The sequence below is a fragment of the Protopterus annectens genome, chromosome 7.part0 (genome assembly GCF_019279795.1).
Source record: "Protopterus annectens isolate FY-2018-M chromosome 7.part0, PAN1.0, whole genome shotgun sequence".
Lineage (NCBI taxonomy): Eukaryota > Metazoa > Chordata > Ceratodontiformes > Protopteridae > Protopterus > Protopterus annectens.
Genome location: NC_056739.1, coordinates 969,711,328 through 969,730,350, shown reverse-complemented (window position 1 = coordinate 969,730,350; position 19,023 = coordinate 969,711,328). Strand labels below are relative to the sequence as shown.

The 19,023-nt window shown below is 42.2% G+C and overlaps 1 protein-coding gene across 2 annotated transcripts in view; it reads right to left on the bottom strand.

Moving 5' to 3' along the window:
- Window positions 1-19,023, bottom strand: part of LOC122806810 (tropomodulin-2-like) — a 922,231-nt gene that overhangs the window by 201,866 nt on the left and 701,342 nt on the right. For both annotated transcript variants that reach the window (XM_044077540.1, XM_044077541.1), the window contains exon 7: window positions 15,810-15,917. In XM_044077540.1, coding sequence (XP_043933475.1) covers window positions 15,810-15,917 — 108 coding nt within the window. The remainder of the gene's footprint in view (window positions 1-15,809; window positions 15,918-19,023) is intronic.

Sequence of the window (19,023 nt, the reverse complement as noted above, 5' to 3'; positions counted from 1 at the left end):
TTGTTTTTGCCAAAGGGGATGACTATACACTTTTTGGCGTTTAGCTTGAGGCCATAGCTCTGGCACCAGTTGTCTGTTTCTATGAGGCCCTTTTGGAGGATGCTTGTGTCGGCTGGAGAGTCGATTATGGTGCCCAGTTTGCAGTCATCTGCGAACTTGGTCAGCCACAGTCCTTCCGTGTTTGCCTGTACTTCCGAGAAATATATACCAAACAAGAGAGGTCCCAGGACTGAGCCTTGTGAGACGCCACTTGTAACTGTTTTGGAGTCTGACATAACTCCAGCAATTCTAACCATGTGGGTTCTGTCCTTGAGCCAGTTTGCAACCCATCTAGTGACATAGGGGTTTATATTTAAGCTGGTGAGCTTATCTATAATGCCCAAGTGGGGTATTGTATCGAAGGCTTTTGCGAGGTCCAGGTAGGCTGTGTGGACCACCTTCACCTCGTCAACGGCCTTGGTGACTGTTTCAAAGAAATCGACCAGGTTTAAGAGGCAGGATCTGCCCTTAACAAAGCCGAACTGGGTAGGATCCAATGTCTGTAGGTCCCCAATATCTTTATTTATGAGGTCCATGATGATCCTTTCCATAGCTTTGCAGACCAAGTTAGTCAGGCTTATGGGGCGATAGTTTCCAGGATCCATTGAGGCACCACCTTTGTGGAGGGGGACCACTGTTGCTGTACGCCCCTCTTTGGGTACATATCCTGTAGTAAGGCTGAGACTGAACAGTAGTTTTATGTTTGGGTTTAGCTCTTCTTGGAGTTCATGTAGGACGCAGCCCGGGACACCGTCTGGTCCCATTGATGCTGTGTTTTTTGCTTTGAAGAGGGCGGCTCTTACCTGAGCATCTGAGATGTCAGGGGAGGCAGCACTCGGCTGGGATAGATATTTGCCCTTTTGGTGGGGGGGGGGGGTTGCGCTGAACCTGTCAGCTCTGATGTTGGCAATGTCTGTGGGTTTGGTGTATTTTTTGTCATTTTGGACGAATTCTGAGCATATCTGGGAATTCCCACCCAGGTTCCTAACATAACTAATGAAAACCTTGTGATTATCCTTAGTGTCCTGTGCAATTTTTCTCTCGATGCTGGCCTTAGACGATTTTATGAGTGCCCGTAGTTTTTTGCTAATACTGATCAGAGATGCCTTCCTTTTTTGGGATTTTGCTCTACCATGTAGTAGCTTCCTCCTTCTATTGTATAGTTTGTTTATGGCTGGGGTCCACCAGACAGGATGTCTGCCTTTGGAGGATTGGGTCTTGGTTTTATTTGGGATTGCATGATCCATGCATTCCTGAAGGTGTTCATAGAAAGCGTTTATAAAGGATTCTGCGGTCTGGGCCATATTTTCCACAGGCCTGGGCCGGGGGCTTTGAAGGATTCCACCTCGGTTTTGAGGAGTGTGAAATTTGCTTTGGAGAAGTCTTTCACTGTGGTTTTCTGGGCACGGGGTGGGGTCGGGATGTGAATATCCAGTGAGATTAGTTTATGGTCTGATCTTACCAGTGAGGGATACACTTCTGGTCTGGGGCATAGAGTCCCCATGTTGGTGATGATCAGGTCCAGTATGTTTTCCCCTCTTGTGGGAGTGGTAACAAGTTGTTCCATAGCATTTGAGTTTATAAATTCTAGGAACCTTTGGGCTAGGGTGTTGGAGCTAGAGTAATGCTCCCAGTCTATGTTTGGGTAGCTGAAGTCGCCAATATAATGGTGTTTGGAGAGACCTTCATATTTTCCAGTGTTCTCAGGAAGGCCGAGTGGGGTTCCTGGGTTTGGGAGGGTGGTCTGTAGCAGGCTATAAACTGGAAGGCAGTTTGACCCACTGTTAGTTGCACATGGATAGTCTCTGATGCTTCGTGCTGTGCCACCAACCTGGAGGTGTGGGTATCTTTGACGAATATTGATACTCCCCCCTCCTTTTGTGGTTCGGTCCAAGTTTTGGGGCCGAAAAGCATGGTATGAGGTATAACCTGGTAGTGCTGGGGTGCTCTCGGGGGCCTTGAACCAGGTTTCTGTTACTGCACAGATATCGATGTTCTCCATGCTAAGGAGAGTTTTGAGTGCATGCATCTTGAGGTTTAGACTTCTGGCGTTGAGTAGCATTACTCTTAGTTTCTTATCCCTTGTGATACCTATGGAGGTGGGTTTGTCATTTGAGCCTTTCCTAAAAAAGGCACTATGGGGGTAGCAAGAGCCTTTGCCAATATCCGAAAGCCCAGGGGTGACAGGTGCAAGCCGTCCCTAGCGAAGCATTGTGGCTTGTTGAGCATGTCATCCCAGGCTGACAGGCACTGGATCCCCTTTGAATGACACCAATACTTAAGCCAATTGTTGAAATTGATCATCTTGTCTTCATATTGTGGCATCATTCTTGGTGAGGGTAAGATGTTACTCAAGGTCAGGGTCATACCGGCCTGGGCTACATGTTCAGAGAGCTCCTCTATGTCTCTTTTCATGTAGTGCAGGGAGGTACATCTCAGGTCATTCACACCAGCATGGACAATGACTGAGTCATATTTGTACTTGCCTTGGAGTGACCTAAGTGCTTGTATTATGTGGCAGATCCTAGTGCCCGACAGGCAGCTCACCGTGACCTTCTCCTTGTTCAGCCTGGTAAGCGGGACATCAGTGTGCCTGACAATACAGTCACCTATTACAAGTGTATCAGGTGTGTTGTTTAGCCTTAAGGGCTGTGACTGTTCAGCACACTGGCTTTGTGAGCTATGTGTTGCACATGTTTTGTTTTGGGGTAGAGGTTGCTTGGGTGTCTGCTTTGGAGGTCTCTGCTGCTTAGAGCAGATTTTTATTTAGAGCCTCCAAGTATGTTTTTGTGTGATTATGTGTTTGGTTTGCTGTCGTGGTAGGTCTATGTGAGACTGGAATTGTAGTGAGTATGGTTTCCTTCTCCTCCTGACTGGTTATGCCAGTACTGAGTTGAGAGAGCTTAGCCTCCAGTTTGGCTATATGGTTGCATCGCTCACATGTGTTGGAATCTGTTGGACGGAGGAGAGGGGTGTCTGTGTACATGAGGCAGTTGTAACATTGCCTCAAGATTCCCAGATTCACCAGCTGGACCGGAGAGGAGATTGACAACTGACCTTTGGACATGCTAGAATAGTATTGGTAATTCCTTATAATTGAAAAAAGGGCCAATGGGGAACAAGGTACTCAAGGGGAGTTTGTGAGGGTGTAGTGCTTTTAATTTTTTAGTGCTGACTTATATAATTGCTTTAGTGAGCAAGTGCCCAGGTAACTTAAATGCAATGTGTTACAGATAACTTAAATGCAAAAACGATAAACAGTAACTTTCTTTCAAGTGAAACAAGGAAATAAGTAGAGTAAGCAATACAGATATCACTAGGGATCCACAGAAGCGCTGAAAAGCCGCATTTTAGGTGGAATTTGCGTTTCAGGGAAATAACAAGCATACAAACAAAGCTAGATTCAGTAGGCCTGGATCTAGCCTATGCTACAGCAAACAATGTGTACCAATTTCAGTAAGAAACAGTTTAAATATGCAGGCACTATAAGCCTTTAACCAGAAATTCCCAGCTCAGAAGGGCAGAATCCAGCCTCTCCTCTCACAAGAGTGCAGACCACGAACCTTCTTAATGTAAAATAACTGGCCTGAAGCCCAAGTGCTTAAACCAGAACTAATACACTTTTAGAATAACAGACACTGAGTCCTCAATCAGCAGTTCCCAACTTAGAAGGATGTAAGCTACCTGTCCTGCCACCACAGTGCAGGCCGCAAACCTTCTTAATGTAAAACAACTGGTCTGAAGCCCAAGTGCTTAATCCAAAAGACTTAGAATGATAGCTACACTTTAATCAAGTTACTACCAAGCAGTAATAAATACAATTTAATACTTTAAAGAATGCCTGGATTAGTGCTACAGCACATACACAAACACAAGGCTCAGACCACAAATACCTGAACATTCTGAACATATACAAATCAAGTCACAATCACTCACTTCTCCATCATACATGCACACGTTCACCTTCAGTTATCATTTACTCAGGCACTGCAAGCTTCTGAACACATACACAATCAGCCCCAATTGCTCACTACCTCTCCCACATGTAGACATATGATCTTCAGTAGCTATAGTCCGCCGAGACACATGTACATTACAACCATCAAGCCACACACACACACACACACACACACACACACACACACACACACACACACACACACACACACACACACCATGCATCTGAGCACATACACATCAAGTCCTGATCACTTACTAGACATACACAAAGCACAATCTATGCACCACATGTAAATACATACACACAAACACACACACACACACACACACACAAAGCAAACATGCATATAAATCCCTATCATTTGACCAATAAGACCAACAAAATCCACCCACACACGTCAAGCACTGGACATAACTTACTTGCATGGAACACACATATTAAGCCACTAACCACATATCCAAACCTGCTCACTGACATATTCATGCACACACATACAAATCCAGTAACCATCTTACATAGTAACATGCAGTTAATACATAACAGAGACGCTATACATTTTCTTATATGGGCTGATGCATACTATTGCTGAATATGTATACTCAACCAATATGTACATAGGTCCATAGGTGTGTACTAAACTAATGGGCTTGGAGTCTTTACAAGCCTAGCCCATAGGATTACCCTGGCACTGTGCCACCCAACCTTAGTTCCCAGTGCCTCTGCCGAGTAGAGCCACTGGAGTGATGCCCGGGGTGAATTGTCTACTTCTCATCCACTCATCAAGATTTCTCTTGAAGAGGGCCAGTGAGGTGCTCCACTTGACATGTATAGGAAGTCCATTCCATAGCATGGGCAGTCTCTGGGTTATGAACTTGTCCCTCCAGCTTGTTCCACTGATTGTGGTAATGAGGTTGAGGTCTCTGGCATGTGTAGTGTGGAGGGATTAGGATTTCATTAGAAGTAGCATTTCTAACAGAGCTGGGTCAGACATGGCTTTGTAAGTCAAGCAGAGATCACCTCTAAGTAGGCGATATGAGACAGAGAATAGTTGGAGTTTTTTTGAGTCTGTCCATATAGGGCAAGTGTTTAAGACCTAGGATCTTCTTTGTGAGGTACTGTTGCGGCCTCTCTAGTTGTTGCAGGTGTCTAGTGAGGTACATGCCAAATGGGGCATTGTACTCGATGACTGGCCTAATGAGGGAAGAGTAGAGGGAGACAATGACCTCTTTCTTCCTGGATGCAAAACCCTTAGTAATGAGATGTGCCACATAGAAGGACTTTCTGACCACAGTGGCAATGTGGTGGTAAAAAGAGAGATTGCTGTCAACCTGCGTTCCCAGATCTCTTATGACGCCTTCTGTGCTCAGTGGACTACCATTGATGTGGTAATTCATGGGAATCGGGTTTTTCATTAAGGGGATGACGACACATTTTTTGGCATTGAGCTTAAAGCCATGGTTCTGACACCAGTCGTTGGCCTCAGTGAGCCTTTCTGTAAGATGTCAACATCACTTGGGGAGTTAATTTTGGCTCGCAACTTGCAATCATCTATAAACTTTGTCAGCCAGAGACCATTCGTGTTGGCCTGGATTTCAAAGAAGTAGATACCAAACAGGAGGAAACCCAGGACCGAACCCTGTGGGACTCCACTTGTGACTGGTCGGCAGTCGACTTGGAGTCAGCTACTTTCACACTGTGGGTTCTATCTGTGAGCCAGTTTGCAACCCACCTAGTGATACAGGGGTTGATGCCTAACTTAATGAGATTTTCTATGATTCCTGAGTGGGGAATGTTATCAAAGGCCTTGGCCAGATCAAGGTAGGATGTATGAACCACCTTGTCTTCATCCACAGCTCTGGTGACTGACTCAAAGAAGTCGACCAGGTTGAGCAGGCATGATCTACCCTTCACAAAACCAAACTGTGTGATATCCTTGTTTATTAGGTCCATGATGATGCAGTGCATAGCTCTGCATATCAGACTGGTCATGCTAATGGGCTGATAGTTCCCAGGGTCTGTAGTCACTCAACCTTTGTGGAGAAGGATGACTGTAGCAGTGCGCCATTCAGTAAGGCCAAAGCCTGAGGTGAGGCTGTGACTGAACAGGGCATACAGGTGAGGTGCCAGTTCACTCTGTAGTTCATGTAGAACACAGCCAGAGATATTGTCAGGTCCCATAGAAGCTGTATTATTGGCCTTGGACAGTGCTATTTTAACCTGTGCAGCAGTAATACTGGGTGCCTGACAATCTACTGGTATTGTGATTGGTCCTTTGGGGGGAGAGAGGGGTAAAGTTGGCAGTGAATCTGTCGGCCAGTACACTGGCAATATCTGTTGCCTCGGTATAGGAGGTATCATTTTGCAACAGCTTCGAGCAAATCTGGGTATTGCCATGGAGATTCTTTACATAATTATAGAAAGCCTTGTGGTTGTCTTTACTATCTGCTGCAATTCTGTTTTCATAGCTAGCTTTAGAGGATTTGATGAGGGATCTCAGCTATTTGTTGAGACTGATAAGAGAGTTTTTCCAGTCTTGGGACTTCACCATATTCCGCATTAGTTTCCTCCTTCTGTTGTAGAGTTTGTTTATGGCAGGAGACCACCAGATTGGCTTCCTTTTTTTTGAGGAGAGCATCTTGGTTCTACTGGGTATGCAGAGAACAATGGATTTGTGTACGTGTTCGTACAGAGCATTAGTGTGTGATTCGGCATTCATGCAGCTGTTCTCCAATTGCATGGGAGCCATGACGTTAGCCACCTCTGGTTTTAGGAGCCCAAAGTTAGCTTTGGAGAAGTTTTTCATGGTGGTTACCTTTGCGGGGGGTGGGGTGGGTGGGATATGGATTTCCAAGGTGATTAGTTTTTGGTCGGATCTAACCAGGGAGGGGTTGACTACTGGTACAGAGCAACAGTCGCCCATGTTAGTAATGACCAGGTGAAGGATGTTGCTACCTCTAGTGGGGGGGGGGGGGAGAATGAGCTGGTCCAGGAAACGTTGGGCAAGTGTACTGGTACATGAGTAGTTTTCCCAGTTAATGGAGGGGGAGTTGAAGTCACCCAGTATGAGAGTGTTAGGTTGAACCCTAATAATCTCCAGGTTGCTTAGAAAGTACAGTTGTGTACACTTACCATAACTGTAGATGTTCGAGTGTATTCACTGTTGCAGTCATTACATTTGGGTTATCTGCTGGCAGGTTGCCCTCAGTCGGCCTGATTAACTAAGTCTTGGGTCCTGCGTCGGTTGCTGTCCCTTCTTCCATTACGTCAGGTCGTCAGGGGTATAAAACATGCAGCCAATGCCATTACATCAGTTTTTCTTGCCCCAGATGTCAGGTGCCCCCCTAATGGGGAGCAATTAAATATAAAAGTACAATGATATACCTCCAACAAAAAGCAAATACACCAAAAAGGCTTTTAAGCAAAGTAAAGAAAAGTAGAGGTATAGCCAAAATCAGTTAGGGGGCTGGGGGGAGGGTAACCAGGACTGCAACAGTGAATACACTTGAACATCTACATTTATGGTAAGTGTACACAACTGTACTATGTTCTTCGTGTTTCAATGTTGCAGTCATTACATTTGGGTAGATTCCCAAAGCTGTGGTTGGGAGGAGGAATTTAGATAGCATTAGGGCCAGCTATAAGGCCCTGCAAGACTGCAGTGGCAAAGTCAGCTCTGGATTTAGAGAAAATTGGCAAATGCTAATGCTTGGTGAAAGTATGTACAGAACTCCAGGTAGCAGCTTCTAGGATATCCCTGGTAGGGACACCTCGGAGAAAGGCTGTAGAGGCAGATGCAGCCCTGGCGGAGTGAGTTCTGATCCCCTGAGGGATAGGTTTTCCATGGTGCTTATAGCAGAAATTAATGCAATGGCCGATCTATTTAGAAATGGTTTGCTTTGAAATAGCCTTCCCCTCTGCCCCTGCTGGAAATGCTACCAGAAGTTGTTCAGATTTCCTTTGAGGTTTTGTCCTGTCCAAGTATAATCTGAGTTGTCTGTGCATATCTAAGGAATGCAACATCAGTTTCCCTTTGTTCTGTGGATTGGGAAAGAAGGTTGGCAAATTAATGGACTGATTAAGAGCCACACTGGATACCACCTTGGGCATGAAGGATGGATTGGTTCTGAGGGACACCCTGTCCGCATGAAAGATGATGAAAGGCTCCACTGCCACAGGGGCCTGTAAGTCAGATACCCTTCTAGTTGAAGAGATTGCTAAAAGGAAAGCTGTTTTCCAAGAAATAAATTTTAAGTCTGCAGTTGCAGCTGGCTCAAAAGGAGGTTGAGTGAGTTTCTCCAAAACAAAGTTTAGGTTCCAGGCTGGGGTTGGAGCTCTCCTGGGTGGTCTCAAGTTTTTGGCCACTATGAGGAACTGCTTGAGCAGTGGATAAGAGAAGGTGGGGGGCTCTGTGTTATAATGAGCTGAAATGGCTGAGGCATGAATTTTAATGGAGGAAAAAGATAGGCCCTTGTGAAGCATCTCAGTTAAGTATTGTAAAATCTGAGGTAAATTGGGTGCTGCTGTGCTCATCCCTTGAGATTGGTTCCAGGCATAGAATCTTTTCCATTTTTCAGCATAGGATTTTCTAGTGCAAGGTCTCCTTGCCTCTAAAATGATATCAATCACAGGTTTACTGAGGGATGGTAAGGGAGTGATTATGTAATTAGCCAGGCTGCTAGGTTCATTGTTAGAAGCTGAGGGTGCAGAATCTGGTTCTCCTGCTGAGACAACAGGGAAGGAGTCTGAGGCAGGTGCCATGGGGATAACTGTGACACACTGTGCAGGAGGGGGTACCAGTGTTGGCGTAGCCAATCTGGAGCAATCAAAATCATCCTTGGTTTGTCCTGTTTGATTTTTAGTAGTACTTTGGAGAGCAGAGGCAGAGGGGGGAAGGCATAGACTGATAGGTTTTTCCAGCTGAAGGACACAGCATCCACTTTACAGGATTGTTTGTGGGGAGTCCTTGTGCAAAATTTGTCCAATTGGTAGCTCTGGCGAGAGGCAAACAGGTCTATATCTGAGCTCCCCCATTTGCTTGTCAACATGCTGAAAATCCTTGGTTCCAGTTTCCACTCGTGTGGGTCCATGAGGTTTGTGCTTAGTCTGTATGTCAGTGTATTTAACTTTCCTGGCACGAATTGAGCTTGTAGGTGCACTTGGTAGCTCAAGGCTGTGTTCCACAATGCCATGGCTAGTCTGCAGAGGGGGTAAGAATATGTAACCCCCTGCTTGTTTATGTACCACATAACAGTGGTGTTGTCCGTCTTTACTATTAGTTGTCCTGGAAGAATGTGGTCCTTGAAGGCTGTTACAGCATTCTGTACAGCTAACATTTCTTTTTGATTGATATGCAGGTGCATTTGACTTTGGTTGCACTAGCCCTGAATGTACTTCCCTGCCAGGTGAGCCCCCCCATGCATAGTCTGATGTGTCTGTTGTTAGGGTTTGGTGTCTGTTGTTAGGGTTTGGGCGGCAGGGGGTGGTGTGAAAGGTAGTCCCTTGTTTTGGTGGCAGGCCTTTGCCCATCAAAGGAACTCTATGCGTAGGCAAGGTATGATAGGAATCATTGCTTTTAGATCCTGAGAATGTTGACACCATAGGCTTTTTAGATACCACTGTAGTTTCCTCATATGCAGTCTTGCATATGGAATTAGAAGAATACAGGAGGCCATGAACCCCAAGGCTTGCAGTATTTGTCTTGCAGATAGCAGGGTTTTTGTGGCCACTTGTTTGAAGTAGGTTGCCAAATGAGTTTGCTTCTCTGGTGTGAGGTAGGCCATCTGGGAAGTTGTATTCAAGCTTGCTCCCATGAATATAATTTGTTGACAGGGTACCAGGTGAGATTTTTTTCATTTATGGTGTACCGCAGACAAGTTAGAACCCTTTGTACAAAGGCCAGATGATTTAAAAGTATGTCCTGGCTTTCTGCCTGAATTAGGCAATCATCCAAGTATGGGTATATTTGAATATTTCTTTGCCTGCAAAATGCAATAACTGGAGCTAGGCACTTTGTGAATACCCTGGGTGCTGTAGATAAGCCAAAGGGCAGTGCAGAGAACTGATAGTGCGTGTAGCCAGTTTTGAAGTGTAGGTATCTTCTGCAAGATTCCCTGATTGGGATCTGCAGGTATGCTTCTTTTAAATCTAGTGTTGCCAACCAGGCATCTTTGTCTAGCATAGAAAGTAATTGGTCAAGAGTCAGCATCTTGAATTTTGAAATCTCCAAAAAGGTGTTTAGAGTAGACATGTCCAGGATAGGATGCCATGAATTGTCTTTTCTGGGTACCAGGAAAAGTCTCGAGTAGAAACCTTGTCCCTTTTCCTCTTCTGGTACCAGTTGAATAGTCCCCATGCTTAAGAGAGAAAGTACTTGTTTTTGGGCCTCTGCCCACTGATTTGGGGGTAGGTCCGGCCACCCGCTTGGTGTTGGCAATGTGTGAAAGTGAAATCTGTATCCCTGGGACACTAATGAGTTCCCAGTTCTTTGCATGAAGAGTAATCTTTCCCCCCCAAAGGGGCAGTCAGTCGATAAGTGCTTGGAAATTTTAAAAGGAAGTCATTGAGATAGTTTACCATAGGGGGGAGTCTTATTACTCCCAGATTTGGAAGTGGAGGCCCCCCACTGCTTAGTCCTGTGTGTCTCTTGGGACTGAAACCTGGGGTTTTTACTGTGTCTGAGTTTGGCTTGAGAAGACCTGGAAGGGGCTGGAAAGGACCAATTCTTAGACGGCCAGTGCCTACTAAATCTAGGAGGCTGAACTTGTAAGAAAACTTTAACAGTTTGCATAGATTTAGCTTTGTTTTCCATCTTTTTAAGAACTTCCTCAGCCTTGTTGCCAAACAGGCGGTCATGATTTAAGGGAGCATCCAACAATTTAGCTTTAACATGATCAGGCAAAGATTGCTCCTTAAGCCAAGCATGCCTTCTGAGCACAGACCCAGTAACAGTGGCCCTGCAAGAGGCCTCTAATGAATCAAAACCACAATGCAAAGTATGTTTTCCAACTTGTTCAGCAGAATGCATTTAATCCTGTAATTCTTTATTTTCCACACAGTCAGGAATCAACATCATATTCTGTTTAAGCAATTCAATAATATGTTGCTGATACTTTAACATATGAAACTGGCAGTTTAAAGCCCTAATGGCCAAGGTTGCAGAAGTGTAAACCTTCTTATCCCATCTATCCAGTGCCCTGGAGTCCCTATCAGAAGGGGTAGGATTTTTAGCAGTAGAAACCTTAATGCCCTTGGGCCCCTGTGAAATGGTCTCTGGATCCGCAATAGGATTTTTAAAAAGGGACTTGTGTGACTCACGGACCCTGTAGTATCTGTCTGGTTTTCTTGGAGCAGGAGGCAAGGAATCAGGGGCCAAACTAGATTCTGAAAAAGCATCATCAACAATGTCTAGTACAGGAGGAATAGCTAAAGGCCTATGCTGAGGTAGGATAAGAAATCCCTAAGCCTCTTTACTGAATTAGAAAAATCCTGGCTTTCCCAATGGAAATGCTCCCTTAGAGTATGTAAGGTTTCCCCAAAAGAAAAATCCTCTGGAGGGGAAGCAGAGGGATTGGAGTCCTCTGCATCAGAATCCTCATAAGTAGATAAGGACAAATCCAGATCATCAGAAGAATCAGAAAAAACAGAATCCTGGTCAGAAGATTCATAAATCACTTTGGTCCTAGGCCTCTTAGAAAGGGGGGGGGGTTGGCTCCCCCTGATTAGAGTTATTAGATCTTCAGCCATTCTTATCATTTGTTTTTTAGGCACAGAGGCCTTAGCATCTGGCCTGGGTGTCATTTTTTTAGGCATGATTCGAAATTTAGGCCTAAGAGAAGAAGGAGGCGTCGGTTTAATATGCAAAAGTCCGTAGGCCTAAATACACCCTCAGCTGGACCCATCCAAGGTAGAGACATCCACGAGTTCCATAGTTGAAGTATCTCACAGCATACCGGACTCTGAATGGGTCTCAGTAGAGGCCTGCAAATCAGAAGTAGCGGGTATCGGGGCTCCAAAAGCGCCTCACTGAGTAGCAGCGAACTGGCTGCTGGCTTAGGAGAAGCGTCTTTGGCAGTTTTGGACCTTGGCAGCCTGTCTCTGTCTTTATCTTTGCATTTTTTCGGAATCCTGGTAGTCGGATGGCTAACTGACGACATTTCTGGATAATTAATCTGTGAACCAAAATATTTAGAGGTGAAAATATACCGACGACGGATAGTGCGCCGATTAAATAAAGCACAAAACCGACAGCAAGGTATGTCGTGGTCAGGGCCTAGGCAAGGAATACAGTACGAATGAAAATCTTTATGAGGTATTTGCTTTCCACAAGAAATTAAATTATTAAGTTTTACTGACATCGGTAAGGAGCAAGACAAAGTTTCCCCAACTGGGTACTTAGCTTTAGTTGAAGGCTTCGGTTCTGAAACTCGAAAATGACGATTTCAGCAATCGACCGGCACTTGCAAACTGCTTCTGCTTAGGGCACCGCATGGCAAGAAAGACTGACGTAATGGCGTCGGCTGCATGTTTTATATCCCTGACGACCTGACGTCATAGAAGAAGAGACAGCAACTGAGGCAGGACCCAAGTCTTTGTTAATCAGGCTGACTGAGGGCTATCTGCAAGCAGATAACCAAAATGTAATGACTGCAACTGTGAAACACGAAGAACATCGTGGAGTGTGAGTCTTGGGTTATGGTTGGGGACCTATAGCAGGCTACGATCTATATCGCTGTCTTACTCAATGTTAACTGCGCCTGAAGTCCCTCTGATGCATTATGTTGGACTACCAGTCTGGAGGTATACGCATCCTTTATGAATATGGAAACACCACCCCCTTTGGAGCTTCGGTCCAAGTTCTGGGGCTGAAAGGTGTGGAAGGAGTTATAGCCTGGTAGTGCAGGGGTGCTTTCTGCTGCCTTAAACCAGGTCTCTGTTACAGCACAAATGTTGATGTTATCCATTTTAAGGAGTGCTTTGAGCGAGTGCATTTTGAGATTTAGACTTCTAGTGTTGAGCAGCACGACCCTCAGATTGTATTTGTTTGTAGCTCTTATGATGGTGATTTGGTCTTTGGAACACTGGCTAAAAAGGCATTATAGCTGTGGCAAGAACCTTGGCCAGTATTCCGAAGCCCACAGGTGACAGATGCAGGTCATCTCTGTCTCTGGCAAAGCATCAAGGCCTGTCAATCATGTCATCCCAGGCAGACAGATACTGGATCCCCTTAGAATGACACCAGGAACTTAGCCAGTTGTTGAAATCAATCATTTTCTGCTTGTACTGTGGTATCATTCTGGGTGATGGTAGGAAGTTGCTCAGGGCTAGGGTCATATCCACCTGGGCTACATAATCCGAGAGCTCCTCCATGTCTCTTTTCATGTAGTTCAGGGAGGTATGTCTCAGGTCATTCACACCCACATGTACAATGACAGAGTCACATTTGTACCTGTTGTTGAGGGACCCGAGTGCATGCGTTATGTGATGGATCCTGGCACCTGAGAGCTGACTGTTACTTTCTCTTTATTCAGCCTAGCAAGTGGGACATCAGTGTGCCTCACTATCGAGTCATCTATAACTAGTGTGCTGGGCATGGTGTTTTGCCTTAGGGGCTTTGGTTGAGTGGCACACTGTTTAGGAGAGTTATGGGCCTGTGATTAGTGTTGTGTTGTGGTGGTAGAGTGCGTTGCTGCCTTGGAGGTCTCTGCTGTTTGGGTAGATTTTTGAAAGCCTCCACGAAGGTGGGTGTGTGGTTTGTGTTTTTATGTGAAGGTAGTGCTGGTGTGTTCTGGACGGCTGTGTGTTCCATATGGTGTGGTGCAAGTGTTGACCTTCTCCCTTTGACCAGCTATTCCGGACTTGGCTGAAGAGTGCATGTCTTCCAATTTGGATGTTTAAGTGCATCTCTTGCAAGTCTGAGTGTTGGGAGGTAAGAGGAGAGGGTTGTCAGTGTACATGAACCAGTTGCTACATTGCCTCAGGATGCCCAAGCTCAACAGGTTAATAGGAGAAAGCACAAGGGACTGACCTTTAGACATGCCTGGAGGGGTGGGCATTAACAATAAGTACTGGAGCTGTTTCCTTGTAGAATGTTTAGTGCTAGTAGCACTTTTGTGTTCTACAATAATTGCTACAGGAAGTCTGGTAAAGTGCTAGACTAATAAGCTAGCAAAAGTGCAAGAGAGGAGAAAACTAGGAGATCTAATCGAAAAATTGAAGAGCAGACTTTTTGGCACCGCTCAGAAACTTACAAATAGTCCTGGATACAGCAAATCTGTATCTGGACTACACTATTTTTTTTTTTTTTTTTTTTTTTAGTAGAAAGTGAAGTCAATATTCAGAAGCTAAAGGGGTGGGCCTTTGTTAAGCTCTCACTATAAACAGTAGAATGAGCTGATGTAATGTGACTGGGGAGGGGGTACCCAGTATTAACTTTATACCAGAGGCGGGCAACTCAAAGCCACCAAGACTTAAGACCACCACAAGAACTGGGCGGGGGGAACTGGCATTTGTACAGATTACAGAAATATTAAATCAAAGTGCAGAAGATAACTAAGAATAAACACTTATCTTTTCCCAATATCACAGTAGGCAGTAGGTCAGTCTCTCTGCAGCTTAAAATAGCTTCAACAAACAGGTACATCTGATTTACAACACTAGCTATTAAAGGTAGAGAACAGAAACCTATCCACTCAACAATATCAGTTTTGCAGGAATGCCCCTAGCTAGATTAAACCAGTCCTGTTCACTCTCTCCCACAGAGAAAACAGATAGGCCTTTAGACAAAAGATTTTGCTGCAAACCGAGCGTAACAGTAACAGATATTCAGCTCTATCACACAACAAAAAGGAGAGTAAAAACAGTTGTACAAATTACAGAGATATTAAATCAAAAGTGCAGAAGATAATTGAGAATACACACTTACATTTTCCCAATATCACACCAGGCAATAGGTCAGTCTCTCTGTAGCTTAGAACAGCTTCAGCAAACAGGTATACGTTCAGTAAGTGGCACTCAATGAACTGATACATGTTCACCAGGGACTTTGACTAAGGATGTAACCTATACCATCATATCACACTATGAACATCAGTTTGCTCAGATGTCACTATTATCAAGCAGCACATTTGCTGCACATCATCTCGTATGTACCAGTATACACATACTGCTAGTGATTAGCTGTGAGGACATCATTCAGTTCTTCTGGTGTATCTAAACAGAACCTGTGAACCCCTCCTCCAGCACACAAAACTGCAAAATGTACCATCGTTCTAATAAGGGCTACTGTGACTTACCAACAGCATAAGCTCTTGGCAAGCTATATTAGGTGGCAAGCAGCTAATACTGTATGTTTATATACTTTGAGAATTTACTCTTGTATACAGAGTAAAATGACCACTGGTTGAATGATTACCTTAACTATACATACTGTAAATAAAAATGTCACTTGCATTTGCAATTGTAAATAACATACAAATGTATTGTTTCTTCGTTTTTACTGTGTATGTAAAATTCTGTGTATTATTTAGAGTATTAATAATTTTCTGTTAGTGTCTTATACCATTGTGCCTGGGTCATGGCTGAAAAAGATCTGTCATCCAGTCCATTTACAATGTTATCAAACTGAAATAAATACATAAATACACACATACAATTAGTTATTTAATTAAAAATATTTTCTATCACTGTGCTATATGGATCTCAAACATTTTGCAAATGCATCTCAGTTTCAAGCAACATTTTATTTACAGATCTCTGGGATGCAGATAAATAATTTTCAGCAAACTATTTCTGATATTGTTAAATTACTTACAATAGCAACAGGGTCATTGCTTCGAGTTGCTGCAAGAGTGAGTGACTTCACATGAGTATTGGATTCCAGTGCTTTTGCAAAGTCCTTTAGTGTAGGAATTGGAATGTTCTGCAACAGTAAAAGGAAACACTGTTACCTACTCTGTCTTCAAAAGAAACAGAAAAAAAACCAGCAGAAAAAAACAGCTTTTAAAAATGTAAACAAAAGCTGAAAACATTTAAAGTTGTTTATTTTTGGCAATGAAAAATCTGTCTCATTCAACATTTATAAAGTACAAAAAGATAAACAGCACAAAAAGAGTTACTTTAAAAACAAAGAGAGTTAACAGACAAACCAATAAACACAGAACATAACGAAACAGCTGATCAACATTAATATACCCTTACAATAAATGCAAACATTTACGAGTAGGGAAACTTTAGAATTTTTTTTGTCACTGGGCCCTTGAGTGTTGCATGCATCCAGCTTTAATTGCCAAGAATATTCTTTGCAATCAAATCTAGAACTAAAATCTTTCAGATAATCAATAACTGAAATCAAATAACTTGATTTAAATTTACATTTATTACTGTGCTTTGCTAAATAGACATTGCCCGTTCAATTCTCAGTTAGAGCGTCTTCTGTGTGGTGACATGTGTGAATGGGCGTTCCTTCGTTGTAGGTTGTGCGTTAGGCCTGGCAAGCCAGTACGTAAAAATCTACTGCCAATCATTAGCGGACTGGAGTTCCACTGTGGCGACCCCTAACCAGGAAAAGCCGAAAGACACAAACAAACTGTGCTTTGCTAAAGCAATGGTAAAATCTTTATTCTGTACTGCATACAAATGCTCAGAAATCCTGCTGTGTAGTTGACGAGTTGTTCTACCCACATAAAATGATTGGCATCACACGCATCTAACCTGATAAACCACAAACTTTGATGTACAAGTAAAAAAAAAAAACAAAACATGAATTTAGGTTTTACTCATATTTATGACTGAGTATTAATTTTTAGATGCTATTTATTTAGCACAAGGTTATTTACTGTCAATAATTTACAAAAAAAAGAATGTTACAGCAATACTTTTTTGGAATTTCAACACCTTATATCTAACCAGGTTTAAAGAAATAAAGTAAGTTAGTAGATTAACTGATGAAGATGTGCTTTTTGAAAACAGTAAAATTTTAATGAATTGGTATAAGAAGAGGGAATATAGTGAGCACCTTATAAAAAGACATATTCAGTCATTTAGAATAAGAGGGCACATGGATCTAAGCCCTGCCAATACAAAGATAGATAATTTAAGAAAAAACAGGAAGACTTCAGTTAGGCTATGTGTTTGGGTTATTCCATCAAAGGAAATAGCATAAGAAAATTGTCAAATACAACTGAAAAATGTTATTTGGTTTTCCAGATACTGCTGATAAAGAATCATCTTTTATGAACAAGAGGGGAACAAATTTAAAAAGCATTTTTTAGAGAAGGTTAAATTCTTTGACAAATTCGAACAGTTGCATCCCAGTTTGTAGAAGGGGAATGTTTAAATGTTTTGCATGCAAGTTTTATAAGTTTTTAGATGTAGAAAATAGTACTTTAATATTAAGAGGATTACAATCAAAATTCTATTTTTTTTTTTACTTGTAAATCAAAGTTTGTGATTTACCTGGAAAAATGCATGGGATGCCAATCATTTTATGTGGGTTAAATGACTCAAGAACTGCATAGCAGGATTTATGAGCATTTACTGAATAGGGATTTTACTAGTGCTTTAGTAAAGCACATTAATGAATGTAAATTTAAACCAAGTAGTTTGTTTTCAGTTATTGAGTACTGAAATATTTTAGTTCTAGATCTGATGCTGAAGACAAATTAGATTCCAAAGAATATTGTTGGCAACTAAGGTGGGATGCTTGCAACAATCAAGGGCTCAGTGGCAAAGACATTTTTAAAGTTTATTTAAAAAATGAAAAAGCCCAAGCAATAAAGCTTTGTAAATGGCTATTTTAAGCATATGATTCACTATTTAAGTAACAATCAATTATCTTTTATTCAGCTTGATGATGTCTCTGTGTGAGACGAAAGCACTTCACTTTGGTTGACTAAATTATTACTTTTGTTTTATTAGTTTGGTTGTTTTATTCTGAAGTTACATTTTTTTACCACTGTATGACTTGTTCATTTGGCTTGATTGACTTATTAATTTGTCAACATCAGCAAGTAAAACAGCAGCATGGAAGTACGAGTAGAACAGAGTGCTAATATCTTAACAAGTCTGGATGAGCAGACTGTCAAAAAAAGACTGTTTTGTTGTTTTCTAAATTGTGTCAATATTATAGAAATGTATACAAAACAAGTGTCATAACAAATCATTTACATAAAAAATGTTAATGCCAGAAGTTCGACTTTCCAAAAACATGTGATATCAAAGGATTTCTTATGAAACTTTGGAGATCTGTAGAAAAAATAACTAAATGCTGCATTGCAGATAACACTTTATGTTTTATTTTTTTTAAAACTAATGCCTTAGTTCTCCATTCTTCTCAGGCAAAACATTTAATCCTAAAAAGGAATCTTTGGCAAAGACTTGTACTAAATGCCTTGATTAGCAAATCTGAAACAATACATATTTAATAAATTATAAAAAGTGACTGCAACAGTATAAAATAAGTGGCATATGATGTACTGTTCTGTTACCATCTTGGTTATCACAAAATCTGTCTACAAAGTGACAAGTATAAGACAACATGGACATACTTTCAGCTATGAAACATATTACTAAGAGGTGGAAGCAAAGGATGGCCTCTACTATGAGAGATTTAGAATATTTAATCATGGAGTTAAAATTGCTCAAGTTACCCTAGAGGGTGGATTGCCAGGATCACAAGCTTTGTTTGAAACAGAGGTTATTTCTGGATTGGTGCCAGTAATGAAAGCTGGGTGACTGCATTTTCAAAAGCATGTCAATGCTATTGTTAATCTACAAGATTCATATGTTGTATACTGCTTTTGGAAAGTTGCAGTTATTTCTAATGAGTTAATTTGCCACAGTCATTTTATTGTGTTATGCATATCCTAATATTCTTTGTTGACTTTTTCATCTATAGTTTTCATTATTATTCTCGTATGCTAAAAAATGTGTGAATAATGTTGTATAGAAAAAAAATAAGTAATAAAAAATGTAAACTTAAAATAAAAAACATCTCCAGAAAAATTCAAGTAGCATGAGCTGCTTGT